At 42.0% G+C, this 21431-nt stretch overlaps 1 protein-coding gene across 1 annotated transcript in view; it reads left to right on the top strand.

Moving 5' to 3' along the window:
- Window positions 1-13293, top strand: part of LOC311239454 (potassium voltage-gated channel subfamily V member 2) — a gene marked incomplete at both ends in the record, with an annotated part of 28150 nt that extends 14857 nt beyond the window's left edge. The window contains one exon of the mRNA XM_084327762.1: window positions 12973-13293. Coding sequence (XP_084183888.1) covers window positions 12973-13293 — 321 coding nt within the window. The remainder of the gene's footprint in view (window positions 1-12972) is intronic.
- Between the last annotated feature and the right edge of the window lie 8138 nt (window positions 13294-21431).

Raw genomic sequence — 21431 nt, 5'->3', positions numbered from 1 at the left:
GGTGGGGATGACAGCCTGTTCTAAGGACAGGTTAAATATGTCAGTGAATACCGGGGCCAGTTGGTCGGCACAGACTTTTAGGACGCGGCCGGGGATGCCGTCCGGTCCTGCTGCCTTCCTGATATTCACTTTCTTAAAGGTCCTCCTCACCTCATGTTCTGTTATCTTGAACACTGAGTCTCCATCAGCAGTGCACCCCCCCTCCATTGCAGTGGTTTGTAGGCTGGTGTTGTTATTCACAGCCTCAAACCTCGCATAGAAGGTATTGAGATAATTTGCTAAGGAGATGTCACTGTTCAGCTTGAGGGAGGTGCCTTTGTAATCTGTCATCGTTCTGAGGCCCTGCCACATACCTCTAGAGCAGGGGTAGGCAACCCTAGGCACGCGTGCCTGCATAAGCACGCACGGGCATTTTCATAGGCACAGGGGGCAGCATAAAACAAATATATACCTTTTTATTTATTTTTTGCTTTGAAATATTATAGTGAAATATCTTGCACTGTTGTCACATTTATCTTGTTGAAATCCTCCCACAGGTTATTTTTACTACCACATATTTAATTGAGACCCTATATTTGTTTATTATTTCAATTTAGCTGGAAATACATTGCTACATCATTCAGTAACATTTGCAGAGCCTTATAACAAAAACATTATTACGGTCACCATTGTGACCAGTGGGATTAATCAACACATTTTATTATTTATTTTTCTATTTCATTGAACATTGCACATGTTAAAAGCCATTTCTTTTACTCAAAATGTGAGTATTACCAAGTCAACTTGTGTTCTTAAAACAATGACAATAAACATAGTTTTATTAGATTGAAATAATGTGGTTGTGTACTTATTTTTCTGTTAACTTATTATGGATTGAAAACTGAAAACCTTAATGCACAGTAACTGAACTCAATATTTTTAAGTTCTGGTAACTTATTATTATAATTTTTTTTACAGTGTAGTCTTGCGATCAATCAAAACTTATTTACACAATATACCTCACATTCACCCTCCATTCACATCCTGGTGTTCTCCTGGTGTTCTCCATTAGGCCTGTAGGTGGAGCTATGACAGCACACGTACAGTACACACACCGATGGTGTGTGATGTGTCCAAAAATGAATGGGCAAATGTGAGTGAAATGGTCGCACTGTATGCAGCTGTTTGTCTGCATTGCATCCCCCCCCCACCCCAACTCAGATTTAGGGTTGATACAACCATCATAATAATATTGTTAATAATAACAATAATGATGTAATAATGTAAAAAATATCATTAAAAAGACCTGATTATGAGAAAAAAAAATTACGATGCATGGAATATTGTTGAGGCACACTAGTTACAACTATATTTCAAACAGGCACTCCATGTCAAAAAGGTTGCTGACCCCTGCTCTAGAGTCAGCCTGTTCAAGTTCAACTTTATCCCTGTAACGCTGTTTTGCCTCTATTACTGCTCTCCTAACGTTGTATCTCGCCACCTTGTGGTCATTCATGTTGCCTGTCACAAGCCCAGCGTTGTAGGCTGAGGTGCACACTTTCAGAGCCTCACGGACGGATTTATCTACCCAGGGCTTTTGATTTGGGTAAACTCTAATTGTGGTAGAGGGGATTGTTTCTTCTACCAGAGTACAGACAAAGTCAAGCACCGTTTCAGTGTAGTCTGTAGTCTGTAGTGTAGTGTATCATGTAGTATATAAATACATGGTTCCCAAAGTACAGTGTCAGAGAGCCGTGACCCCCACTATTATAGGAGGTGGTTGAAACATGCAAACGTTTCACTAATAAACATTAACGCACAATAACTACACAAAATAACACAATAATCAAACAACCATAAAATTAATACATATAGCGTGTTTCATTTAGAAGGCTAATGTTCAACTCACCTAATGAGATGGATGGGCACTATGCTTGAAGCACAACAAGTCCAGTCTGGGTTTAATTTTGGAGACAGCGACCCGGAGATCATCCTCCACATTCAGACGTGATCTGTACTTATTTTTTATATAAGTCAGTGTAGAGAATGTTTTTTCTTTTTTAGATGGTAGGTAGACAAATGGCGGATAGCTGTGCGTATTCCCCCTCAATTGATATCCAGAACTCAGCCAGCGGCTTGGACTGAAACACTGTTTTTAAGGTTCGTCGCTTGATTTCCTCAGGGAAATACTTTTTAAACCGTTCAAGAAGGGCTTGGAGGTGGGCAGTGAGCTGGGATGCATTCTCCGTCAGAAACAAGCTCGCCTCATCCCCCAGCTCAAACAGGTGTCGCACGCGCTGTAGCTCTGAAATCCATAGGCTGAATATGATTTATTATCAGCATTTTAGGTCTATTATTTTACATTTCAAAAGCATTGCTTTTACCAGTTTAATGTATTTTAATTGTTTTTAATTATAGGCCTATTTCACACATTCTATGAAATCAATACATTCTGGAAATCATCTCGCGACCTGCCCGCAGCTGCTCGCGACCCGTCATATGTTGCCAGAACTTAAAAAAAAATTTTACTTGCCAATGCGCGACCCCACTGTTACCTACCCGTGACCCCAATTTGGGTCACAACCCGTAGTTTGAGAACCACTGGTATAATGGGATCTCTGAGGAAGGGAGCTGCCATTTTTTTCCAGAGGGAGTGGCAAGCTTATCCAGCTAACCCATTTAATCCCAAATTTTTTCTTGCAATGTAAGTGCTTGCATTTTGTTCCTTAGACCTCCCTAACAGATGATCTGTATTTATTTTTTAATTGTATGATGGTTAACTTGGTGAAAAGAGAGAGAGGGAGAGAGTTCAGCTTCCTGACAGCCTGGTGTATGAAGCTGTCTCTTAGGGCCCTTTCTCACTCACTCATTCTGTCCGTACCGTCCTCATTCCGGGTCAGAGTGCGAACCCCCCCCCCCCCCCCCCCCTCTCCCCCCTCTAGTTTGTGTACACACTGCAGTCTTGGTTCGCTTCGGGTTCTGTTTACGGTTTGCCTTTTGAGCGTTTACGCTTGCCGTAGGCGATGCTGTCACGTTCGAAAATGTTAACAGGAATGTCTTAACAGACTGCAGACTCTGGATGCTGATATAAAATGAACAAATTGCCAATAAATATGAAGTTATATTTGAACCTCTGTTGTCAAGCCTTGTCAATATAACCCACCCCATTTTATCACGAATGGATGGTGTTGTAGAGTCCGCTTTTGAGCGTTTTAATGATAGCGCTAAGCTAACGGCTAAACGCTAGTTAGCTTAGCCTTTACTAGTAACATTGCTGCATCGATTATATGCATTATATTGAATGTCATTGATCTACTGGTCGACCACGGCCGACTGGTTGGGCACCACTGGTCTAATAGAAATAAATGCATTCGAACAAGAAAGTATAGTATACAGCAATGGCTAACGCTAGTTAGCTAGCCTGTTCAGAAGCTAACATTGTCCCATCGCTTGTGGCAATTATATTGCATGTCATTGATCTACTGGTCGACCACGGCCGACTGGTTGGGCACCACTGGTCTAATAGAAATAAATGCATTCAAACAATGTATAGACATAGCAATGGCAAACAAAATCGCCAGGCCTAACCGCCCCCACTAGTGCGCACCTGAGACCACCTATTTCAGCGGTCCAGGTTCAGCGCCCCCAGGGACGAATCAGCGGGGGGGCGGGGACGGGGGACAGCGTTCTCACTAAGACAGACACACCCTTTTCTGATGCAAGCCGGGTCTGATTCGACACAGAGCAGTGAGTGAGAAAGGGCCCTAAGTTTGCTGGTCCTGCAGCTCGGAGGCTCCTCATTCTCCTCCCGGAGGGCAGCAGAGTGAAGAAGCGTTGTGAGGGTGGTCATTATGTAGTCTGGGTGGTCATTATGTAGTCTGGGTGGTCATTATGTGGTCTGGGTGGTCATTATGGGGTCTGGGTGGTCATTATGTGTAGTCTGGGTGGTCATTATGTGGTCTGGGTGGTCATTATGTGTAGTCTGGGTGGTCATTATGTGGTCTGGGTGGTCATTATGTGTAGTCTGGGTGGTCATTATGTAGTCTGGGTGGTCATTATCTGGTCTGGGTGGTCATTATGTGGTCTGGGTGGTCATTATGTGTAGTCTCGGTGGTCATTATGTGTAGTCTGGGTGGTCATCATGTAGTCTGGGTGGTCATCATGTAGTCTGGGTGGTCATTATGTAGTCTGGGTGGTCATTATGTGGTCTGGGTGGTCATTATGTGTAGTCTGGGTGGTCATTATGTAGTCTGGGTGGTCATCATGTGTAGTCTGGGTGGTCATTATGTAGTCTGGGTGGTCATTATGTGTAGTCTGGGTGGTCATTATGTAGTATGGGTGGTCATTATGTGTAGTCTGGGTGGTCATTATGTGTAGTCTGAGTGGTCATTATGTGTAGTCTGGGTGGTCATTATGTGTAGTCTGGGTGGTCATTATGTGTAGTCTGGGTGGTCATTATGTGTTGTCTGGGTGGTCATTATGTGTAGTCTGGGTGGTCATCATGTGTAGTCTGGGTGGTCATCAAAAAACGTGGATGAATAAGAGAAATCGTCAAAACCGCCCATTTCTGACTATGTTTTATCCCAATGGTCACTTTTGTGACCATGGTTACATTTCCACCTCTTGAGGTTAAAATATGCATGCAAGCATATTATTGTCATTACATATCAGTAGAAGACCCTTTAATTAGTATATACACAACATACTATAGTTTAATTTGTAAAGTAAGATGTTGTACTTACTTGATTTTGTGGGGTGTTCTGGCAGCCTTTTTGTGCTGCATGGACAAACAGGAAGTAGACTGGCCTGGTCATGTGATGATTCAAGCTAGTCACATGACCTTTATACAATTTGAAAGTAGACAACATGTTGTTTCTTGTGAAAGTTTATTTTTTTATCCAGAGCAAACTACCATGCTTCTAGAGCTTCTAGAAGTAAAAAAAAGAAAAGTATCACAAATGTGACCATTAGGATTAAATGTAAGCCTGCGCAGGAGCAGGTTCAAGTTTATCGATGTGTTGCTATAGTGATTTAGCCACACTTGCTTTGTGGAACCGAAAAGCCTGACTTATCAAGTTATCCTGAAAATGATCCGGCTAACTCAGTTAGCCACGTACGAGGAACAGGGCCCTGGATTCAAATCTAGATCTCCCTACACCAAATATATACCTCTCAGACCAAAGCGGGAACCACCCATGGCTGAGGGAGATATTAGGCTTAATAGGCTTTCAGCTGGGCTAAACTGATACACTTTGACCTCCTCCCACAGGGAAAGCTATCTGGGTCACAGCACCAATTGAACAGAACTGGTTTTGGACTGCGATCTCCTGCATGGGACGTCAGACATATACCAGTCACTTTCTATGCTTAGGCTTTTTATGCCTCAGGCCAGGCTACCCTGCCAAAATAAATGCATGTATCTTAAAGGAACATGCCAACATTTGGGGACATTTGCTTATCGTAGAGAGACAAGAAGATAGATACCAATTTCCTCTGTGCGTTCAGTAGAAAGCTATCTGGCTGCACGTTAGCCTAGCTTAGCACAATTAATGGAAGCGGACAGTGCCGGTTAGCCTTCGGGAGAGGTGTTGGACAATGCCTAGGCTAACCGTCACTGTCCGCTTCCATTCATTGTGCTAAGCTAGGCTAACGTGCAGCCCGATAATTTTCTATGAAGCTAATTTCCCAAAATGTTGGCGTGTTCCTTTAAAGGACCAAACCTAATATTGCCCCTATCTTATATTCAGTATACTGATAGGTTAGGGGTGTGTATCATGCATATCGCTGTTGTTGGTTAACAACCGCTTTTCAGGAATAAAAAAAGTAACTACTCTTGAATCCGATGTCTCTTTGAAATCACAGAACGGGCTTTGAGAGACTTTCATGAGTCTTAGCATCATTAAATAGAGGAAGTCAGAAAACTAAAAACACAGAAATAGGTATTTCTGCGACAGCAGAGTCCTGTTCGAAAACCTGTAGTTCTATGGAATTGAAATCTATGCTACTCTATTACTAATTGTAATTCCATCGAGTAGAACTGTTGATTTTGAGGGAACACGTCCTTTCTAGAACAGTGGTTCTCAAACTTTTTACACCAAGTACCACCTGAGAACGTAGCTGGCTCTCCAAGTACCACCATATGACAGTCTATTCAGCTATGCACAGTTCACGCAGGAATCAAATGTATTCCTAATACCATTATTTATTGTTAACTTTTGTCAGACACAGCCACAATGTACAAAGGGATAGCACTAGAACTAGCAAACGCTTCCACACAACTCATACAATGCAAGGGGCATTGAGAACATAATAACTAACATTCTCACATAGCAAGTGAGAAAATTAAGAACAACTGTATTTCAGCAAATGTACTTAATTCGCTCTCTCTCTCTCTCTCTCTCTCTCTCTCTCTCTCTCTCTCTCTCTCTCTCTCTCTCTCTCTCTCTCTCTCTCTCTCTCTCTCTCTCTCTCTCTCTCTCTCTCTCTCTCTCACACAGCAAGCAATAGACCTGTCTCAAACCTTGCCCCTTTTCTTGATCCTCCAATCACAGCTGTCGCTTACCTCTGACTTCCTCGTACGAGGAAGTCAGAGGTAAGCGACAGCTGTGATTGGAGGATCAAGAAAAGAGGGCAGGGTTTTGAGACAGGTCCATTGTCCATCATTCTCACACACACACACACACACACACACACACACACACACACACACACACACACACACACCACACACACACCACACACACACACACACACACACACACACACACACACACACACACACACACACACACACACACACACACACACACACACACACACACACACACACACACACACACACACACTTATTTTGTTACAAAAACTTAATTTCCTGCATTCTGGTGCAGGCATTTTTACCCTTTAAATGCCAGTGTTTGTGATGGGCATCACAAATTATTGTAAAAAAGAAAAGAAAACACATATTCAATACATTTTTGAATGTTTACCCTTTAAATGCCAGTTTGTGTGATGGCATCACAAATTATTGTTAAAAAAAACACACAAAAAGTAAAATATTTACAATATATCAAATGCAAAGTACATTTTTCTGGGGGGGATTATTACAGGCTAGGCATGTGTCAATGATTAGCAGCAACACATATTTTGATGGATTTTTTTGTAATGTCAGATTTAACACCAACTCTTTTCAGAAAAGTGGGAATATTTCATTCTTTCAAAAATAAATGGTTATGATCAGGGCTGAAGTTGAATTAAAGATTTATGACTGTTTAGACTGCATTCCTCTCTGTCACAGTGATCTCCTGGTTGTTCCCCACTTAGATTATCTAACTATCGTGCTGCCGCAACCAGAAACACTGGCCTGGCCTGCTTCTAAGTTCAGTGGCCTGAATGCAAAAAAAAGAAAAAAAAAATGTTTAAGTTTTTTGGAAATGTTTTCAAGTACCACCAGCAGTACCACCAAGTACCACTAGTGGTACGCGTACCACAGTTTGAGAACCACTGTTCTAGAACAAACATTGTTGTGAAATATTCAAATGAGCCAAACAGTGAACTGTAGGAATTCAGACAAGTCAATTTGTATATAAAAATATATAGAACATAGTTTATTAATCTGTTTCCACAGAGCTCAGTTTACAATCAGACACACTAAACGTCTGACCAGAAAGTGAGAAAGAGCTCTGGTCAGAACATAGATTAAATACATAATTTACATGACGTACATTAGATACCTGTCATGGTTTTTGCCTTATTTCACCTTTCTGTGAGGGACAGCTGTCAATCCCTGGTCCCTGTGGTTAATTGCCTCATGGGTCGGCAGGTGTGTGGGCTTGATTGCACCTGATGCAGTGCAGCCTTGCCTATGGCCATGTTGAGTCTATTTAAGTTTGGATCTCGCAGTGTCAACTGTTAATTCATTTCCTTGTGCTGGCTATATGTTTGGTCAGGCTCATTATATTTAAGTGTAGTGCTGCCCTATTCAGCATTTAGCCTTCTTTTGTAGCCATATTGTTTTCGGCTACTGGCTTAGTTTACACTTTACTTTATAGAGGCTGAGTCCTTTATGGTAGTGTTTTCTTTTGTTCTTTTGGAACTGTCCTTTGCACATAAACTCCCTTGGTGGAGGTTTATTGTTTTATGTTTTCAATATAAACTCTGTTTTTAGGAGTTGCCTTTGTGGCTTATTTATTCTTTCTACAATACCTCTTTAATGAGTGTCGTCCTGTTTTTTTGGACTTTACTTATTTTCTTAAATACTCACTTTGAGGCTTTCACCTGTAAAGGTTGTTTTGTGTTGTTTATTTTTCCCCTCTCCTAAAAACGTCTGCGTAAGCAGTTTTGTGGTTATTCGTTTCACGTATAACTTTAAGAGTCCCTATTATCTGCTCATGACCCACACACACACCCACAGCCCTCACAATACCAGGGCCCTGTTCCTCGTACCTGGCTAACTGAGTTAGCCGGATAATTTTCAGCATAGCTTGACTTAAGCCAGACCTTTCCGTTCCCCGACGTCGGATTTTCTAAATCGCTATGGCAACAGATCAAAAAGTTTTAACCTGGTTGAGGGCAGGGTTTAGTTCAGTTAGCTGGATAAACCATGGCCACACCCTCGCAAAGTGCTTCCTGAAATAATTCTCAGTCTAGATCCCATTATACCAGTCTGAATTATGTTTTTGTGCTTTGTTTTTCTAGAGGGGGCTTTTGAAATGTAAAATAATAGACATAAAATGCTGATAATAAATCATATTCAGCCTATGGATTTACTTTGACCTAAATAATGCATGTCATATATACGGCGCTCGGAATCGCGATACACACACTATGTGGTTATTTTAATAAGGGAGCATTGCAAATGTGAATCCCGCAGGGATATTTTTAATGAATGATTAGTTTCATATTCTCCGCTGTTGATGTATTTGCTTAACGGAGCGCCCGGATTGTGTTTCATTCAAGCATAAATTGAAGCGTCTTTATGCGTGGACTGTGGATTATGAACTCAGAGAAATCTGAATCTGTGGATTTTTGAATTGTATCACTGTCACTCACACGTTATTGTGATATTGTAACTGGGATTAAAATGTGTGATGAGATGCGCTGTTTGACCGATTTGAGAAATTGAATGAGCCGTTGACATTTGATGAATGCATTTTAGAAAATGCATTTATCTGTTCAATCACTGTTATCTGATGATGAACAAGGTGTCACTGGTATAAACCAAAGGTTAATCAATTCAATGCATGTATGGATGATGTCCGAAACAGATTAAAACCTGATTAATAGTGAAACTGCAAACCTCCCTCCAAGCCTCTCTGACACCGTTATTTCGGGGGTCACGCCTTGAAAACTTTGGGAACCATGTATTTATATATAAAGTACATGATACCTAAGCCGAGCGCATACTGTACAGATATCCTTATAAGTATCTATTAATTCGTATCAATTAGATACTCTTTGGGCTTGTTTGTATCTACTTATTCTGAAAGAGTTGAACTAATTATTTTCGCTAGCAATAGATCTCATTCGATTATACATTCCATTAAGCCTACTGCCAGCAGGCACATTTAAAGAAATATAATCTGATTGATTGGGGTAATGAGGGACTTAACATTAGCCTATAGATTATGCATTTAACTTGTCGGCAAGGCTATTGAGCCGTACTGTATTGTACCCATTCTGCAATCTGTTAATAAAGTTTTCAATCAATCAATCAATCAATCAATGCCATTAGAAAATCAGGATTTCTGCTATCGATACCTACTGTCTTTTCAGGTGAGGCGGCCGCGCACAATTATCAAGTCTGGTTAGAATTAACGAGACTGAATCAGCGTTCGAGGAACAGGGAAAGCCCGGATTCAAACATCGGGTTAATTGAATCTGGATAATCGGACTTTTGATCGACTTAGTTGAACCAGGTATGGGGAATAGGGCCCAGATATGACAGAAAAAGTCAACAAAATATGCCCTAGTGAGAGAATGTGTTACGGATAGTGTTGTCGAGGACCCAATTGCTGAACAGGACGAGGAGAGAATAGGCAGATGAGACGTGGAGCCAAGGGTGAATTGTATAAAAAATATCTTTACTTCAAAAGGCAGCAGCAAACAAAACAAGGAATAGCTCACAATGAGAGCACGTACAAAAACATAACAGAAAACCACAGCAGAGCTGGTAGGGGAAAAAATAAACCCAACTACAAATAAAACAATAACAAACATGACGGACTGTACACGAAAACAAAAGGTGATAAATAGACTAATACTAGGCAACTTACTATAAGACGCACAGGATCACAGGAGACAGAACAAGAACATGGACTTGGAACACAACAGTAACAAACGATGAACCAGGTTGAAAAAACCCTCAGCTCTGAACTAGGCAAAATCTGCACCTGGCTCGCTGATAACAAACTATCATTACACCTGGGTAATAGTCCATTCTCTTCGTACCCTATCCCCCCCCCTCCCAGTGAGCTGTGATGTTCCACAAGGAAGCATACTAGGACCGCTACTGTTCCTAATTTATGCGAATGACATGTCGTCAGCTTGTGACTGCAACTTGTTCCTGTTTGCGGATGACTCAGCCCTGTTGGTCTCTGACAAGAACAAGTTACACGTTGAAAAAACCCTCAGCTCTGCACCTGGCTCGCTGATAACAAACTATCATTACACCTGGGTAAAACAGAGTCCATTCTCTTCGGTTCAAATAACAAACTCAGCAAGACCGACGGCTTCTCAGTTACAGTGGGAGACAATATTGACACAAGGAAAGATGAAATTACATACCTAGGTTCCATCCTAGAGGCAAATATTTTCTGTGACAAAATGGCATCCAATGTAATAAAAAAAGTCAACCAACGAACTAGATTCGTGTACCGGATCTCCTCCCTGGTAAACAAGAATACCCTGAAGACTCTGGCAGGAGCACTCATTCAAGGGTACTACAACTATGCTTGCACCTCATGGTACCAAAGCACCTCAAAGGCGCTAAAAACTAAATTACAAACATCACAAAACAAACTGGTCAGACTACTGCTTGACCTTACTCCTAGAACCCACCTCACCCCTGCCCACTTTGACAACCTAGGATGGCTTAGAGTAGACGACAGAGTACAGCAACTTGCAATGGGCCTGGTCTACAAGATACACTACACGACTAAGGTACCCATGTACATGTCAAAATACTTCCCAAAGGTCAGTGAATACCACGACCACAACACCAGAGGGAGCTCCACAAATCATGTCAAACCCAGATTCGGCTCAAACAAGGGACTAAACATGTTTCGCAATTATGCCACATCAATGTGGAACGCCCTACCCACAGCTGTAAAGGAATGTATATCACTACCTACTTTCAAAACCACTCTCAAAGCACCTACGGGAGACTGCAATTCGAAACTGGCCCCTGTAAATGTCCTAACCCAACCCCCTCCAATGTACAGTAAATGTCCTAACCCAATAATACACGAGACCCTCTTCTTGGGACCAAGTAAGGTTTCGTCGATAATCCAATGTAAGTAAGTAAGTAAGTAAGTAAGTAAGTAAGTAAGTAAGTAAGTAAGTAAGTAAGTAAGTAAGTAAGTAAGTAAGTAAGTAAGTAAGTAAGTAAGTAAGTAAGTAAGTAAGTAAGTAAGTAAGTAAGTAAGTAAACTTTATTTGTATAGCACCTTTCTCAGATAAAATCACAAAGTGCTTCACAGAAGTAAAACATAGCAACATAGAGATGAACGCACTACACATAAAACAATTCTGACACATCGTAAGCATAGGCATAGTTACAATTAAATAACTAAATATGAGTGCAACTAAAAACAAAACAACAATTATAAATAAATAAACAACGTATACAACCAGGAATTATTTAAAAGCCTGTCTGAATAAAAACATGTACAGTTAACCCCCCACCCCACCCACCCAACCACCTCAAATGTACAGTTACCCCCCCCCACCCCACCTACCCAACCCCCCCCTCCACCTCACCTACCCAACCTCCTCCAATGTACAGTTTCTTCCTCAAATGTATATACTCTCTTTTTTAGACTATTTTTGTATCACAAACAATACTGTATTTGTAAATCTGGTATGTCATAAATGTATAGATGTAGCAGTATTGTCTATCTGTATGTCATGTATGTCATATATGTTATGATGAATTGAAAATGGGGGACCCTGATGTAAACAAGACGAAAGTCTTTCTCTGGTCTGCATCCCCTTAACAATTGTGTGTATTGAGCTGTACTGTATTGTACCCATTCTGCAATCTGTTAATACAATTTTCAGTCAATCAATCAATCAAACCGACAATGGAGGGCAGGGAACACACACCAGATATAGGGGGAACAATTAACACTAGGGAGACAGCAGGGCAATTAGCAAAACGAGACGCACATGGGGTGAGACAACCAGGAAGGAAACACACAAGACAAGACTGAACACCCTGGGGTAAAATACTGAATAACACCACAAAACACACTGGGGACAAAACACTAAAGACAATAATCACAAGCTATACCAGACAAGAGAAAACAAGGGGCAAGAGGTACACAGGAATATACAGCAGGATGGTGAGATCACTCAGAAAGACAGACAGTTTGAGCAGACATAAATGTACAAGGTGCAATGTCGAGAATTGTCCAGCAGGTGGAGGAAGTCCATGGAAAGTATGTGCAAAGGTGGGGGCTGTTGAGGAGGATGGAAAGGAGGGGAGGGTCCTAGGACAGGTGGACCCTTACAGAATGAATAACAAAGATTGGCTCTAGGCCGGGCTTTGTTTTGGCTTCACAATAGAACTGGAGAAAAATAACCTTGGGCGTCTCATATCGCCTGGCCCTTTGGCTGAGTTTAAGAGACACTGTTAAGACTGTCGCCTAGTGTCTTCTATACTAGTTGATCATATTAACTAGTCAAGGCTATCAGAGATAGAATATGTATTTGAACACAGATCTATATGACATGATAATATTTCTATTACAACATCTAATTTCTCTTTCCCTTCAGGTGAGCATCTCCACCGTGGGCTACGGGGACGTGGTTCCCATCTCCTACCTGGGCCGCTGCGTGGCGTTCGCCTGCATCTCCTTCGGCATCATCCTCAATGGCATGCCCATCTCCATCCTCTTCAACAAGTTCTCCGACTACTACGCCAAGCTGAAGGACCAGGAGTGCAGCCAGGCCAACGTCCAGCGCACCTTCCAGCTCAAGAAGCGGCTGAGGCGCAGGTTTGACATCTGCTTCGAGCCCACGCTGGGCGACCTGGACGACGAACCGGACTACCGCCCGAGTGGCGTCAAGTACGATATCCACGAGCCGGCGGACTAAGGAGACTTGATGCTGGTGCACGATCCATCTTGTCAGCGTTGTTGACTGCACATCAGGAAACATGCCTGGATTACTGAGGGAGCATTTCGGACAAACGCTCTGGAGCCTGGAGCCCCAGACCACCAAAGGACCAGAGACCCCCGGGATACATGTGTTGTTAATTGCATCAAATTACTAATTGCAACTGGATGTTGTGCCCATGCAAGGATGATTTTAATTGAAAGGGGCCCCAACATACTGTTTAAGTACAGGGGCCCCTATTTTGTAAGACTTCCTTTATCAAAAGGTCCTAGAAATTATAATTTTTTCTTCCCGGGGGAGCAGGCCTGCAATCCCCCCTAGTTATGTTTAGTCCCCCCATAGCCCTTTTGTGCCCCGGGATTCCTAGTGGCACAATCTGGCCATGGTGTTATGTATGATAAACCAATCAATTTGCCTCCTTTTGATAGACCACTGCTGTTAACCAATCATGTCTACCTGCAAGTTGTTTTGCAGGTTGCTTTATGTCTGTTGAAGAACATCACTGTTTTAAAACAGAATAAATATTGCTTTTTAACAACGAGAAAGTCACGCTTCATCCCTCATGGATTCTTAGTGCAAATATTTAAGTTGCTTCTCTTTTCCTGGTTGTTTGAGCACATGACTACCTACCATGTGCAAGTAGCCTACTCAGAATGTGTTCAGAACTAGGCAGAGCTGCAAAGATGTGCAAAAAAGCTGAAACCTAGAAGTCATCCCTGGGATGAGTTGCCCAGCTATAACCTCACTAACCCTAAATGGCCTTATCACCCTTGTTGGCTTGGAAAAACAAGACCACATCTGTCTGAAACTACAGTATTCTAAGCTCTCAGAATGGAGCAAAGTAAACAATCAAAGGGGGAAATGGAAGCAGAACCAAGTGGAGATAAGCTTTAAGCCTCGGCTTTAGACGCCGGTTACATGCTATGGGTGATCCTCTGTCAAACAGACCGACAGGAATCAATCACCCACCCTTCCTGGGGACTGTGTGATCTGTTTCTAAGAATAGTACCTTACTGTGGCTGGTTATCACCGGACAGAATTAGGTGTTATATAATGAGAAATTAACCTCATCTTTCCTAACATATTCAGAAACACCAGTCGCTACTGGAGAATTGTATTATTTTGTTGTGATAACTTTTTTTTTTGTATCCACTTTTTCTCCAATTTTTCTATATTTTCTCCCATCCCAATTTCGTATCATCCAATTCAACCCTCCCCTGTCACGAACGCTGTTTCTTGCCTCCCACAAGCCGGCTGCAATGTGGACTAAGTCATACATAGCACAAGTCCCCTCCGGTACTTGAGGTAACAGCAGTCGCATCTTTTCACCTGCGCAGCTCGATCTCTCAGTGTCGAGGAGTAACGCGTGGGAGGCTCACGCTGCCCCCGACACTTCCTGATTCTACTGCGCAGGCGCACCAACCGACTTGTAGGAGTCGCTTGTTCACAACGCCCGATCCCCACCCTTCAGTTTCCCTCCCCGTAATACGGCCAATGTGTATTACTGCGGACGACCAGCTAAACTGAAAACAATGTGGAGAGCTGGATTCGAACACGCGAATCCTAGCGTCTCCACACTGGTGGCGAGTGCCTTGCCCACTACACCACCTAGCCGCCCTTTGTTGTGATAACTTTTAAGGGTCAAATGTAATTCTTTGTTTGTGAAGGACAGGAGTAACTGATAACACATAATTTGTGCAGCTGCTATAGACACGCGTTCACTTCATCACTTAATTACTTATTTTCCTTTCCCGTTTACCAGTAATTCTGTCCTTGATACTGCATGTGGGGTTAATGGGCCAAATTGCTAATCTTAAATGACTGGATGATCAGAGAACGCACTGACACTGGGTGATCTGCAATGCTAAGCTAGTTGGCTAGTTCAAAATTCTCTGCCTTATCAGAGAGAGAAATGTATATTAGAAGACTTTGTTCACGGGACCACAGCATGAACCGCAGATGAAGCTATTAATATATTAATAGCTGATCTATTAATAGTCCATACATTTTCCAATAGCTACAGGAGATTCTCAGGTCAACGACTAAATACAATTTAATTGTTGTAGGTGCCCTCAGTGTGTCAAATAACTTATTGGGCTGAGGGCACCAAAGTCCCCCCTCACCCATTTATTCATAGTTGCCCTGGGGTCATTATTCTCCCAGTCAGTCTTAGGGCAACTACTAAACATGGCTTCTCCTTGTCTATTGGAAGAGAGTGTCCCATTACTTAATAGGCTGAGGGCGTCAAATAATTTCCCACTATGTATAGGTGTCCTTAGGTTACTAATAACCTCAGTGTCAGTGTTTCCCTAGCTCTATTGAGCTTTGTATGTACAGTATGTATATATATACAAATCTATATATAACGAACCACCACAGATTCTGAGGGTTAAGTCAATAACTCAACCTAACAAAATATTGCAAGCTCGTATTGTGTTTTCAAAGGGAACAACAGAAAGCTCAAAGGCCGGTGGGGTGAAAATACAAGCTGCTGAAAATACAGTATAAAATGACCCTTCTCACTCCGAAGTCTCGTTTAAAATCCTCCAGCCAAGCTGTTAATTTCTGGTAATGGCGCCTTCTTCTGTGGTTTTCTGGGAAAGCCATGAAGTCATTAAGGGCAGGAGAGATGGAGAGACACGGCGACAGGCGTCTGGAGAGACACAGCGACAGGCGTCTGGAGAGATGGAGAGAAACAGCGACAGGCATATGGAGAGATGGAGAGACACAGCGACCTGCTCCAACAAAGTGGCTCAAAAGTTGGCAACAAACAACAGGAGTTACGATGCCAATTTCAAGATCATGGTGATCAACGAAGAAGAGTCATCAAACAACTGTTGAGCAGCCAAGAGATATGATGTTACAGAGTTACAGAAAAAAGACCGCCTTAGAAATGCAAACAGTCAGAGAAAATATGTTAACCAAAAGATGTTAAAAAACAACAGCCTATTGTTTTATTCAATGTAGGGGTGGGCGATATATCGAGTATACTCGATGTATCGCGGATTGTTCTACCCGAGATGTAGTACTGTACTATATCGCGAACATCGAGTATTAGTTTATATGGCGCCGCCCCGGGCGAGAGACACTGGCAGTGCTTTCCTCGAGAAGGGACGGCGGAGCTATAGGCTAACGTTAGTGTACTGGTCCCGAGTGTAGCAGGGACGGCGGAGCTATAGGCTAATGTTAGTGTAGTCAGGGCTGTACAGTGCGATATAATGTTGCAGTTGTAATTTCATTAGACAGACCAGCGCGGACCTTTAATAACATGCAATTTAATTGACACGAGCAATGAGCTAACGGTAGCTGCTAACCAAGGTATCCATTAGGATTATGCTAAGCTAACTAGCGATAGCTGCTAACCCTGGAAAACGGTCAAAGCGGACTCCACAAGACTAGTTCCATTCGTGAGGAAAAGGGGTGGGTTATATTGACAACGCTTGACAACAGAAGTTTAAACATAACTTCATATTGATTGGTTATTCGTTTCTGTATATCATCCAATTTCCATCTCCGTGTGTCTCCATCTCCATCTCTTCCTGTTTACATTCGAGTGTGACGTCATCACCTAAGGCAGCTTAGACGATCAAAACGCGAACCTAGAACAAAACCCGAGGAGGGGGGGGGGGGGAGGGGGGGCTGGCTCTCTTGTTCATTCTCGCCCCCCCTCTCTCTCTCTCTCTCGCTCTCTCTCTACATTCAATGATTTAAAGTAGCCAAACGTTACAGACAGTATAAATACTAACTGGATAGTTGATGATATAAACATTTAATTTCATTATCTGAAATATTCTAAAATCATTAAGTCTGCTATAAGCCATTATACCTTTGTGTGTGATTATTATTTTCTCACAGTAGTGTGTGTATATATAGTGTTTGGCTAAAGTGGATAGAAAACACAGTACTGTGTAAAAGTCTTAGGCACCCAAGAGTTTTTATATAAATTGTCTTAGATGTAAATAATTTTTTTTATTAGTGTGTCGGTAGACTACTCTTAGTACATTTTCATTAAATTATTTTTTAAAGCATCTTCATGGTTTAATAATGCAAACATATGTTGCAGGGACTTATTATAATCATCATATTGTTGTGACTGTATGCATCAAAGGGTTAAATCAAGCATTTTAAGTGCTTTAGAGGAAATGTCAAAATATCGCGATATATATCGTGTATCGCGATATGGCCAAAAAATATCGCGATATCATTTAGAGGCCATATCGCCCAGCCCTAATTCAATGTGCTTTTTTATTAGTATTTTTATAAAAGATGATTTTACCAAAAATATGATACAAATAACAGCCTACATTGAATACAACAATGTGTTTTATTATCATTATTTTCCAATAAAGTTAATTTCTTTCTTTGTCTTATATTCATACCAATATGGTATTTACAATATATATTAGAATATATTTTTTGTTTGTTGGTTGGTTGGTTGGTTGGTTGGTTGGTTGATTGACTGACGAAGTGAGAAATGTATGGCAATCAGACAGACAGACTTTGTATCAGTGAAATCTTGGCAACCCATTTGGGTATAAACCTACTTTTCTATGAGAGAACCCTAAACATTTGGATTTTAATATGTTCTGTGTGAATGTGTTTGTAATATTTTCTTGACTCAGTTTTGTTGCAAAGAATCTGATTTGCTCAACTAAATAATTCTTGTTTGTTTTGGAAGTTTGAATTTGATTTATTTCCCCCCAATTGCATTACAGTTGTGCATTTTTAAACCACTAATCATTAACTGAATTGTCAGCTTGTCAACGAGTTACAGCTCTATTTTGTATTTAGGAAATCCCTGAACATGATATTGCATTGGTTTGTGATAGATTATTAGTTACTGGGTATTTCAAAGTACCTCATATTTGGTGCCATTTTAAAGCTAACAACTAGGGCTTTCCAATGGTATAAAATAAGTGTATGATTATCATCATAATTTTTATTATTATGGTTCATATGTAGTTGCACTTGAACTTGTTGAAATTAAACTTGGAAGATAAAAAATTATTAAATTAAACTTTCCTTGCTTAAATCAGATTTATGTATAATGAATGGAATGTAGACAATCTTGTTGGCAATATAGAACAGCTGACAGATTAGAAATAGCATCTATTGTTCAAAAGTTATTAATTAATTAATGAAAATAGATTAGATACATTTTTTTATTTTTTTTTAACATATTGTGATGGTAATTATAAAACGTTCATGTGTGTGTTAAAAATTTTCTTCAAACTTACCCCATTATCTTCATAGAGCCTTGTCTTCCTTCTAGAACCTCTCCTTTCTAGAAGGATTTGTCCTGGGTAGAGAATGACTGTGGTCTTCCTGGATCCTAGCCGGTGGTGTTAGCATCGGCGCTAGCATGGGAGCTAGTTCCAGCATCTAGACACTCCCGTCAATTCTAGGTTGATAAAATGAGATATGTATAGGAATATGACCCACTAATGAATACACTAAATACAGCAATGTGGCTTATTTGAAAACACTGCATTTGCGAAATAAATACGACAACTGTGTTGCCGTTAGCCGTGCGTTAGCCTGCAGCTAGCGCTGATGTTACCCAACCCACAGGTAACTCTACCTGGGGGAAAATTGCTACTCGCCCACGGTACATTTCAAAACAAGATTTTTGATGGAAAATATGACCAGAATCTCTGGAAAAACATCTCATAAACACTATAGACGGTCATAAAAGTGAACGAATGCTATAAGAAGTCCAACAGATTAGTATAAACAGTACTTACACTGTCGTTTAGAAATCTACAGCAGAGCAGGTTTTCCCCGTAGGAATTTATTCTGCGACCGCTCGCTCTGGGGAAAAGTTTGGAAAAACTCGAGCTGCGGTCGACGGAGGCTTTTATAGACTTCCGATCAGAGCTGCGGAGTGATACTTGCTGTGTGTGTGGGGGCCGGTGTTCCTAATATGGTCACAAAAAATGGTGTCCCTCCGCCAAAAAATGGCTGAACAGTGCCGATATGAATACAGTGTCGGCGACATGGGGGGTCATTCGCGGGCCATGCCCCCCCAGATGGGGCACTGTGCCCCTCCAACCGGCATGGTCAATTATTATAAAAAAATAAAATAATTAAACATTTAATTTTTTTTATTATAGTAAAAGTCAGATGTTTTCCTTTATAAATAGGCTATTTAGCCTATTATTAAACGAAATTAAACAAAAAAAGTCTTAAAGGAAGTGTATGTTTGATCTCACGCCACGGCTCACGCAGTCGCGTTATTATTGGTCACGTTGAGTTGACGGCGGGTAGGGCGTGACTGCATTTGAATTGATTTGATATGGGTAGGGCGTGACTTGAGTGAGGTCAGTGAGCGCGAAAGTCAGACTCAGGTAAAATATAATAATAATCACTTCTTGGAGACGGACATACAAATAAAATGGATATACGAAAATGGTTGGCTGGGGCAGGCGCACCTAAGGCTTCTTCACGGCCTCCTCCAAGAATGCCTCCTCCTGGTGAAGGCCTTCCAACATCTAACGTGGTTGAAGAAGTCTGCCAAGAAGCGCCAGGCCCAGGCGGCCCCCCCGCCGGTGCTGCACTTGGAGGTGCTGCTGCTGCATCTGTTACAGGCACAGCAGAAGCTAACGTGGTGGTTATAGGCCATGATGATGATCATCCACCAGATCCACAACCGTTGGCGGTAACGGTAAATGATCTCGGGACTGAGCATCCCAAACAAATGGTGTTACAACCATACCCTGCCAGCATGTTTAGCGGTAGGAAACGGTCATTTGTAGCGACGTGGTTCCAAAACAGAGACTGGCTCGAGTACAGTGAACATGCTGACGCAGCCTTTTGTTTCTGCTGCCGGAATTTTTGTTCTATTGGCAGTAGCACCAATCGGAGAGTGGATGGTTTTGTGAATCTTGGATACCGTAATTGGAAAAATGCCACAGAGAGGGACAGGGGATTTCATAAACATGAAACATCAAAGGAGCATCTCTCTAGCTACACAATGTGGAAGGAGCGAGTGAGACGTGTCAATACCGGCAAGGAGATTTCGACACTTGTCAACACAGAGCAGCTACGAAGGAACAGGTACTACTTCTCGGCTCTCGTGGATGTTGTCGGGTTTCTGGTAGAAAACCAGTTGCCTTTACGTGGAAAGCTAGATGCTTTTGGTGACATGTCTGAGGGGGGAAGTGGTCTTTTCCTGTCCTTATTGGACTACACAATTAAAAAGGACCCAGAATTGGCTGACATAGTGAAAACTATCCCTCGAAACGCCACATACACTTGTCATGACATGCAAAATGAACTTATAAGTACACTTAGCAGTGTGGTGACTGAGGCTATAGTGGAAGAAGTAGGCGACTCGCATTTCACATTGAAAGTGGACGGAACACGCGATCCCACGGGATGTGAAAATATATCTGTTGTCATTCGTTTTGTAGACCAGTCATTTGAAGTGACAGAGCGCCTGGTAACCATAGCGACAGCTGACGCAGGTGATGCACGGACATTGACAGACACAGTCTTAGCTGAGCTAAAGAATGCTGGTTTGGACTCGTCAAAGATTCTCAGCCAGGTGTATGACGGGGCTTCAGTGATGTCAGGGAGGCACGGTGGCATGCAGAAGCTAATGCAACAGACACTGGATCGCGAGATACCATACGTACACTGCCTGAACCACCAGCTACATTTGGTCGTAGTACATGCGATGTCAGCCGAGCCAGCTGTAGTGGACTTTTTTAATGTGTGTAGCACGTTGTACAAATTCTGCAAGAAGCCCACAGTTGCTGTGCATTACAAGGGTGAGCGTCTTAAACGCCTTCTAGAACAGAGGTGGACAGGGCACCTTGCCACCGTGTCTGTCATTTTAAAATCATTTGACAACATCACATCTCTTCTGACTGAGATCGACGCTGTGCGGGCCCATGGCGCAGAGCTACGAATGGAAGCTGTGGGCCTGCTGCGAGAGATGACTGAGCCCAGATTTGCATTCACTGCAAACGTAGTGCACAGAGTGCTTGCCCTGCTTGACCCAGCAAACCAAATGCTACAAAGAGAGGATGCTGATTTGTTGACAGGTCTGCGTGTTGTGGCTAGTTCAAAAGAATGCGTACGAAAACTACGTTGTGATGAGGAGTTTGACAAGG

This window comes from Notolepis coatsorum (genome assembly GCF_963971535.1).
Source record: "Notolepis coatsorum genome assembly, chromosome: 13".
In the NCBI taxonomy this organism is placed as follows: Eukaryota; Metazoa; Chordata; class Actinopteri; order Aulopiformes; family Paralepididae; genus Notolepis; species Notolepis coatsorum.
The sequence above is the reverse complement of the archived record's forward strand: the minus strand, read 5'-3'. Positions and strand labels throughout refer to the sequence as shown.